The sequence below is a fragment of the Nycticebus coucang genome, chromosome 10, assembly GCF_027406575.1.
Source record: "Nycticebus coucang isolate mNycCou1 chromosome 10, mNycCou1.pri, whole genome shotgun sequence".
NCBI classification, from domain to species: domain Eukaryota; kingdom Metazoa; phylum Chordata; class Mammalia; order Primates; family Lorisidae; genus Nycticebus; species Nycticebus coucang.
In genome coordinates this window covers 113976542-113985719 of record NC_069789.1, presented here as the reverse complement: position 1 = coordinate 113985719, position 9178 = coordinate 113976542, and the positions used below count along the sequence as shown (strand labels likewise).

The window sequence follows — 9178 nt, the reverse complement described above, 5'->3', positions numbered from 1 at the left end:
TGGAAATTTTACAGTTCCTGCCATGAGAGGTTCCAGGAACTGGGAGACATATGACATTTCCCCCACTGGACAGTGAGTCCATGAGGACAGGATCTGGGATTGTGTGTTGACCTTAAGGTTCAGAGAGGAGATGACCACCTCGTGGTTGCTGAGGGGGGAGGAAAGGCTGCTGGTAACCTGTCCTCGGCCTCCGCCATCACCCTGTCCCTGAGCTATACCTGTGACCTCCTCAAACATCCACAGGCCCAGACTCAGGTGTCTGCCTATATGGGACATTTTGACCTTCCAGAAAATGTCACCCTGAGGGGAAGGGTGTTGACCGAGAGGGTTGAAATGCAGTCGTTGGGCTTCACATGGGGTGGGAACTTGTCCCCAGGGTCCCCAGGAGTGGCTGTGGATGGTGACAGTCCAACTCCATAGTTTGCCCCTGCCCTGGCAGTGTCTGACTGGGAAGTTCCTCTTCTAAGAAGGGCCACGTTCTGACCACGCCCCCGTCTTCCTGTGTAGCCTCCTCTGAGTTCCGCAACTCTCGGTTCCTCAAGAGAAGAACCCTGAGGAGCAGACTGTCCCCGGTGGTCCCTGGCACCTCCACCCAGACATGCTGCTGTCGCTGCTGCTGGCTCTCCTCTGGGGCAGGGCAAGAGTGGAGGGAGCCGTAGCATATGGGGAAGGTTACACCCTGCAAATGCAGCAGGAGGTGACAGTGCAGGAGGGTCTGTGTGTCTATGTGCCCTGCTCCCTCTCTGACCCCGGGGATGGCTGGAAAAACAATAGCCCAATTCTTGGCTACTGGTACAGGAAAAGGGCCAGTAAACAGAAGGATAGTCTAGTAGCCACAAATGACCCAAATCAACAAGTGCAGGAGGATGGCCGATTCCATCTCCTCGGGGATCCCAAGAAGAACAACTGCTCCCTGAGCATCACAGATACCAAGAGGACAGATAGCGGGTCATACCTTTTTGTGGTGGTGACAGGAAGAACTACAATGATGATATATCGATACACATCTTCTCTGCTGTCTGTGCGTGTGGTAGGTAAGGCTTGGACTCCCACAAGGGAGAGATGCCCACAGGGGAGGCAGTGGGGGCCACAGGGCAGGGCTCAGCTGGGTCCCCGTTCTGGGAGGGGTTGGGGTGAAGCCCACCGGGTCAGGGGAGGAGCTGGACCAGAGTCTGAGCCCCTCTCAGGGCCACACCTTGGATCCTCCCTCCTGATGTATCCCCCTCTCCTCCCCAGCCCTGACCCATAAGCCCAGCATCTCCATCCCAGGGACCCTGGAGTGTGGCCACCCCAGGAACCTGACATGCTCCGTGCCCTGGGCCTGTGAGCAGGGGACGCCCCCCGTCTTCTCCTGGACGGCAGCTGCTCCTACCTCCCTGGGTCCCAAGACCACCCACTCCTCAGTGCTCACTGTCACCCCACAGTCCCAGGACCATGGCACCAGCCTCACCTGCCAGGTGACCCTGCCAGGGGCTGGTGTGACCACGGCCAGGACCATCCATCTCTACGTGACTTGTAAGAGCTGGGCTGGGTCATCTTGGGACCCTGCAGAGGGGTCTCCAGCTCAGTGGGATGGGATCAGAGCAGCACACAGGGTCCCAGTGGAGATAACCAAGTGGACACTGGCTTCACCCTCCCCTCTCATGTGGTTCCTGGGGATAGAGGTCAGCATCCACCAGCCTCAGTAGTGACTGGGAGCTACCATTTCTTTCTTTCCCAGACTCACCTCAGAACTTAATCGTGACTGTCCTTGGTGCTAATGACACAGGTAGGACAGGCCCTCCCTGGGATGTGGGAGGAGGGCAGGCAGGTCCCTCCTCAGCTGGACTCACCCTGCTCACCTGAAACCCCCTTGATGGTGGCCCTCGGATGGTCCTCCCCACCCCCATGACTCCCTCAGCCTATGGCAAGGAGAGGGTGACATTCACAGGCAGAGCTGGCCTGTCTTCTAAATGTTTCAACTTCGTCTTCATTTTCCCCAATAGTTTTATGGACTCCTGTGAAGCCCAAGGTCCTTCTGTGATTTCTGGGGCCTGAATCCATCTGAACAGGCCCACTGGTGTGGAGAAGAATCTACATCACCTTGTACAGAGATTGGGGCCTGAGCCAGCCTCCGGGCTCCTGCTCAACCTCTCTCTGGGTCCATCTCACAGAGTCTGTTTCTCTCAGTCTCCATCTGTGTGTCTGAATCTGTCCTTCTACCCAGTCTGTTTCTGCATCCTTTTTCTCAACATCTTTGTCATTCTGACCTTCTGTCTCTTTCTCTGTAGCAACTACAAACTTGAAAAATGGTTCATCTCTTCAGGTCCTGGAGGGCCAGTCTCTGCACCTGGTGTGTGCTGCTGACAGTAACCCTCCCGCCAGGCTGAGCTGGGCCCGGGGAAGCCTGACCCTGTGCCCATCACAGCCCTTGAGCCCTGGGGTGCTGGAGCTGCCCCAAGTGCACCTTGGGGATGAAGGAGAATTCACCTGCCAAGCTCAGAACCCTCTGGGCTCCCAGCACATCTCCCTGAGCCTCTTCCTGCAGAGTGAGTGCCCACCACCAACAATGACCTGGAGCTCCAGGTCATGGAGCAAGTAGCCCTTGGGGCTCAATGAGGGATAATAAGGCTGTGTTCAGCTCACACTCAGCTGCGAGGCCCAGAATATCCATGGGGCCAGAGCCCTGGGTTTCCTGCTGGACAGTCTTGGAAGGAGGGAGGGTGAGCCCTGTGCTGACCTGATCCCACGTTCAGGGATGCAGGAAGGGTCTGGAGAACCCGTGTCCAAGTCCCAATAAGAGAGGAAGGACACAGGATTGTACTTTCACAGGCAAATAGGCCTCATCCCACTTCCACAGGGAAATCAAGGCCCATGGCCCATGTGGCTCTGGTGGCCATGGGTGAATCTGCTGTGAAGGTCCTGCTTCTCTGCCTCTGTCTTATCCTCCTTAGGTGAGCATGGCCCCTGGGACCAAGAAGGGGGTTGGGAAGGCAGGGAACATGACCCCAAATCCCACCTCCCTGTGCTCAAAGGACCAGAAAGGGGCAAGAGGCCTGGGCCAGACAGGAGGTGAGCTGGTGGGGAGAATCCCACATGGGCCACGATTCCCTGTCCCCAACTCTGGCTGAGTGTCCAGGGTGGGGAGGTTCCTGCCCTCCTCAAGGAGGCCTTGGGGGCTGGACCTACTCTCTGGTCCTGAGTTCCTTCCTGCCCTTCCCAGGGCACAGGGGGGTGAGGCCGCTGCCCTCTGCACTGCTATACAGCCCCAGTGATGGCCTCTGATCTGTTTTTCCAGAGTGAGGTCCCGCAGGAGACAGGCAGCTCAGGCAGCAGTGGGTGTGGAGGACTCAGGCACGGTCATGGGCTAATCCCTCAGGTGAGAGATGCCAGTGTGTCACCATCCAACATCCCACCAGACATCTTCCCTGTGATGGCCTCCAGGTTATTCTACTCAGTATGGCCAAGGCCGAGTTGCCGGTCTCCTCCCCAAACAGCCCCTTGTCCTGCTGGGAACCCCATCCCACTGATGAGACTGTTGCCTCATGTCTGTAGCCAGACAAGGGTGAGGCTCCCACCTTGACCCCCCACCCCACAGCCCATGAATCACTCCCTCTTCTCCCTCCTTCTCCTCCTAAGCACAGCTCACCTCCATATTCTTTTCTCCACCCTGACCCTGCTCATTGCTGCGACCTCGCCTCTTCTCTGGTCGCTGAATCTACCTCCCCTCCTGCCTCCATCTCTCCCCAGCACAGGCCTCCAGACTGTGCTTCCAGATGCTTCCTTGTCCGGCTCCTGCACAGTGTAAATGAGCAGGTTTCCCTCCATTGCTGGGGGACCAAGGTGCTAACCCCATGCACTGGACAGGAGGCCTTGCATGGTCTGCCCCTGATGGACTCCTCTCCTGACCCCTCCTTTCCCTGCATCACCCAACATCTCCCCACACCCACTGGGCCATGTCTACTGTGACCTGAGACTTTGCTTGTGATTCCTGTTCCTGAAACAGCCTCCCTCCCTTTCCTGCCTGTAGGTCCTGCTCATCCTTCAGGCTCAGTCTCACGTGTCACTGAGGGTTGTGTGTGTTCCTTGTTTGCTTCTGAGTCGAGGAGGGACATTGAGTCCTTCATTCATAGGCTCATTCAGGAAGTATTATTGAACACCCGCTATGTGCCAAGACAAAAAATGGAAATCAAAACTCCTAATGAGATGCTACTTCACACCCATCAGGATAGCTCTTATTTCTAAAAAAAAAAAAATTATATATATATATATATGTATATGTATAAAATAAATGTTTACAAAGATGTGGAGACATTGGAATTCTTTTGCACTGCATGTAAAATGGGGGAAATTTTTGTGTTTTTTTTCTCCAAATATTAAACAGAATTACCCAGTGATCCAGAGATTCCACTCCTAGATAGATTCTTAAAGGACTTGTAAGTATGGACTTAAGCTGTTATGTGTTTACCAAGGTTCATAGCTGTGTTATTCACAGTCATCAAAAGGTAGAAACAGCCAGAGGGGCTCGGCGCCTGTAGCATAGTGATTACGGTGCCAGTCACATACACCAGGGGTGGTGGGTTCGATCCCAGCCTGGGCCAGCTAAAACAACCATGATAATTGAACAAAAAATAGCCAGGCATTGTGACAGGTACCTGTAGTCCCAGCTACTTGGGAGGCTGAGGCAAAAGAATTACTTATGCCCAAGAGTTTGAGGTTCTTGTGAGCTGCGACGCTATGGTACTCTCCCAAGGGTGACATAATGAGACTCTGTCTATAAATAAATAAATATAAGCAGCCTGAGTATCCACTGATAATCAAATGGAAAAACAGAAGCTGGTACCTACTCCCACCTTCTCAGGCTTAGGTATTCTCTAGCCTTATCAAGGAAGGAGTAGAATTCTAACCAGTGCTACAACAGGGATGAACCTTGAAACAAGATGCTGAGGGACAGATGCCAGACACAGGACAAGTACTGTGTGATTCTGTGTATGTGACCCGTCCAGAACAGGCAAATCCATAGAGTCCTTAAAGTAGAATGGTGGTTGCCAGAGGCTGGGGACAGGGCAGTGATGGTAGGGACTGTGCAATGGTACGTGGTTTGGGTTTGGACTGATGGGAAGGCTCAAGAAATCTATTGTGGTCACAGTTATCCAACACTGAGAATGTGCTAAGTGCCATGTAATTGTACCCTATACAAGGGTAAAAATGGCCAATATTGTGTTACTTACATTTTACAACAATAAAAGAAGGAAACTAGACATTGTCATTCAGGAGAAAAGGAGGAAAAAATAAATTAACAAAATGAGAGTCTGTGGTGTCCTTTTGGAGAAAAATCATGCAGGAAAAGGAGTTTGTGTCATTTGGGGGGGCGGGTTCCATATTGGCCAGTGTGAGGAGGTGATCTGTGGGCACAGACGTGAAGGCAGTGAGGACTCAGCCTCTGAGTCTGAGTGAGAGGACAGTGTCTTGGGAGGAGGGGTTGCTGTCAGCAGCACACACCAGGCATGGTGCAGATGGCAGCAGCCTCACCTCCCTGTGCCCTGGGAGGGGCAGTAAGGAATTCAGGAGCAGAAAGTAGGTCCCAGGAGGGGACCAGTGAGTGCAGGGCTCAGAGGCAGCAGCGGGCCAGGTATTGTGGACACTTCTGGGGCCTGTGTCTGAGAGCAGAGGGTGGCAGGAGGAGGGAGCAGCGGGGACAATGATATAGACACTCACGGACCCAGAGCCTTTGGGGACAGTAGAGACACGACTGTACTTGCACTATGACAGGACCCTCAGCTGCCCTAGTCAGGGAGACTGGTAAGGTGCCACTGGATCCTCTAGGTCAGTGATTCTCAACCTTCCTAATGCCGCGACCCTTTAACACAGTTCCTCATGTTGTGGTGACCCCCAACCATAAAATTATTTTTGTTGCTACTTCATAACTGTAATTTTGCTACTGTTACGAATGGTAATGTAAATATCTGATACGCAGGATGATTTTCATTGGTTGCGACCCACAGGTTGAGAACCGCTGCTCTAGTGGGTGGGGTGGAGGCCAGATCAGGGCTGCAGGGCTGGGGTATGCTTTAGGGTGTATGTTGAAAATCAGGCTGACAGGGTTCTCTAGTGGGAGGTGTCTGTGAGGGGATGGGATGACAAGGGTGTTCCCTGAGCAGTTGGAAGGAAGGAGCTGTATCCACAGAGGAGCTGTGGGATGTGAGGGACGATGTTAATTCTGAGAATCTACGTGACATCCGAATGGGGATAGGAGGGAGATGGCTGGATTGTCTGGATCTTAGGAGAGGGGTCCGGGCTGGAGCCATCACAGTGCACAGCTGGTGTGAAGTGAGGACAACAGCTAAGCTGAGAAAGGGTGATTACAGATGGAGAAGGCACACTTGTTTGTTACCAGTGCTCTCTTGACAACATGTGATGTCTTCTGTCTTGGTAACAGTCGTCATTACAGGTGTCAGAAGATACATCCTTGCGGTTTTGAGTCACATTGCCCTGCTGTTCCGTGATGTTGAGCGTTTTTTCCATACCTGTTGACAATTTGCATGTGTTCTTTAAAGAACTGTCGATTCTAGTCCTTTGTTTCCTTTTTTCACCAAGTTATTTGTATCCCTGCTATGGAGGTGTCTGAGCACCTCATGTACTCTGGTATTTTCTCCCCTTCCATAGGTTGTCTGCTGACTCTGCTAATTGCTTCCTTTGCTGTGCAAAGCCTTTTTATTTTTTTTTATTTTTATTTATTTATTTATTTTTTGCAGTTTTTGGCCGGGGCTGGTTTTGAACCCACCACCTCCAGCATACGGGGCTGGCGCCTTACTCCACTGAGCCACAGGTGCCACCCCAGAGCCTTTTTAGTTTGGTGGAAATCCACTGCCTTATTTTGATTTTCTGGCCTGTTCTTTTGGACTCATGTCCCCAAAAATCTTTGCCTGGATGACGTGAAGAAACTTCATTGCCTATGTTTTTTTTTTTTTTTTCCTAGAAGTTGTACAGTTTCAGGCCTTGTGTTTCATTCTTTTGTACATGGCACGAGGTAACTGACAACAGCCGTTTTAATGGAGTGATGGAAAAGAGAGTGAAGCCTTAGCTGGAGAAAGTATAGATAGGAATCAGAGACAAGGTAGTGGTAAGAGTACAGACAAGCCCTTGGGGAGTTTTGCTGCAGAGAGAAACAGAAATGGACCTGGAGAAGGAGGGTTTTCTCAGTTCCTTCTCTAGGAGCTCCCAGAGTGTTCAATGAATTTCTCCCTGTAGTAGTCTCCCACATCCACCGAGCCGAATGACTGCACACCTAATGTCTTCAAACAAACAAACAAACAAGCAAAAAGTACTGCTGCGCTGTTCTGGAGACCAGAAATCTGAAATCAGTTATCCTTTGACAAAACCAAGGTGTTGAGTGGGCTGCATTCCTTCCAGATAGCCATTGGGGTGGGGGTGGGGTGGGGGTGCGTTGAATCTTACTGTTTTTTTTTTTCCAGATTGTTAAAGCTGGTGTATTTCTTGACTTCTGGCCACATCACTCCAATCTCTGTGTCTGTGGTCACATGGTCTTGCCCCTTTTGTGGAAAAAGAATGAATTCACTGGTATCTAAATGTAAATAAATTGAAAATGTAGAAAACATAAGATGTCACTACACTCTCATTAAAATAATTTAAAATATAAAGATCAACAACAACAGGTGTTGATGAGGGCCTGGAGCTACTAGAATTCTGGCCCATGCCAGGGAGGAGCGGTTAAAGTCAAAACCAGGTGGACAACAGTTCAGCAATTCCTATTAAAGTTAAATATACAGGCTAGTCTTTAACAATTCCTCTTCTTGTATGTGCTCATAGGATAAAAACATGGCTGTAGAAAGGCTTGTACCTGAATACCTACAGCAGAAGGTGGGAAATCTCAAATGCCTATCAAGAAGCGAATGAAGGAAAGATCACAGTATAGCCATACAATGGAATGCTACTTAGCCGTAACACCTTGAGAACGAAAGGCACATACCTTGCGAATTCAGTGCACTTTCAAAAAATATTGTGCTAAGTGACAGAACCACAGACACAAATAAGTATTTTAAGTTTCTAAGAAATTCTCTGACAGATAAAACTATTCACCATCAGAGAGAGCATATCAAGGGTTGCCCAGCATAGGGGGTTAGAATGGTCAGCAAAGAGACTCATCAAAGTTCTTGGCTAGTGGACATGGGCATCTGGATTTTGGTGGACATAACAGGGCTGTGTACACCTGTAAAATCTCATGGAATGTGCACTTCAAGTGAGTCTGCTTGCTTTCATGTAAATTACATCTGATAAAGTTTATTGTAGAAACTCAATGAGACTCACTTCTTCATATTAACCTTCTAGTCCATGAATATGGACAGACTTATTTTACTGTTAAAGCCACATGTACTGGGGTGGTGCCTGGGACTCAGTGAGCAGGGCACTGGCCCCATATACCAAGGGGTACCTGGGGTATACCTGGCCCTGGCCAAACTGCAAACAAAAAAAATAGCCGGGCGTTGTGGTGGGCACCTGTAGTCCCAGAAGCTGAGGCAAGAGAATCGCCTAAGCCCAAGAGCTGGAGGTTGCTGTGAGCTGTGATGCTACAGCACTCTAAAACAAAGAAAAAACCCAACCAAAAAAAAAACCATATACTGGATTTATTATTAGGCGCTACCTTCTTACTTAACTTGCAAGAAGGTAATATTTTATTTATCTGAGACTCAATTCCTTACATAGCAAATATGTAAGGAATTGTAAAGGTGTATCTAGATACTACGGCGTATAAAGTTTATCCACACAGGGCAGCAAATAGCCTGATGTCTTCTTAGGTTTGAGGAAGCGCCAGATGCTTACTACACTGAGTAAGATAGAAAACCATGTGAGCTGGCTCTGAAATTTTCATTTTGTCTGTATCGTCCACTCACATTGCCTAGAAATACTGTCTTTGGAGCCACATTTAACTGTGAGATGCAGATTTTTTAAAAGGAGACGCTAATGTGGATGAAAAAGACCTAAGGGGGAATAAAGCTCCTTTCCACACTACACTGATGTGCAGTATTGATGGAAAAGACATTTCTTCAGCATCAGTTCATAGAAGCTGTGCTCTCCCTTTTATTTTATGCTGCATGGTACTTATTTTGAACATGTGGAAACTTTGCAAATCCATGCACTAGAAGCCATGGAATAACACCAACATGTTGGTTGACGTGAC

The 9178-nt window shown here is 49.9% G+C and overlaps 1 protein-coding gene across 1 annotated transcript; it reads left to right on the top strand.

Annotated features, from left to right (window-relative positions):
• Positions 1-563: 563 nt before the first annotated feature.
• LOC128595667 (sialic acid-binding Ig-like lectin 8) lies at positions 564-4283 on the top strand. The gene is made up of 5 exons (XM_053604447.1): positions 564-1034; positions 1237-1515; positions 2271-2528; positions 2934-3051; positions 3278-4283. Exons 1-5 carry the CDS (start codon positions 599-601, stop codon positions 3348-3350), a joined length of 1164 nt encoding a protein of 387 aa, XP_053460422.1. The 5' UTR covers positions 564-598; the 3' UTR covers positions 3351-4283.
• Positions 4284-9178: the final 4895 nt, after the last annotated feature.

Coding starts and splice junctions, on each gene's coding strand:
- LOC128595667 (XM_053604447.1), top strand. CDS start 599: ATGCTGCTGTCGCTGCTGCTGGCTCTCCTCTGGGGCAGGGCAAGAGTG. Junction 1,035..1,236: donor GCTGTCTGTGCGTGTGGTAG/GTAAGGCTTGGA, acceptor TCTCCTCCCCAG/CCCTGACCCATAAGCCCAGC. Junction 2,529..2,933: donor CCTGAGCCTCTTCCTGCAGA/GTGAGTGCCCAC, acceptor TATCCTCCTTAG/GTGAGCATGGCCCCTGGGAC.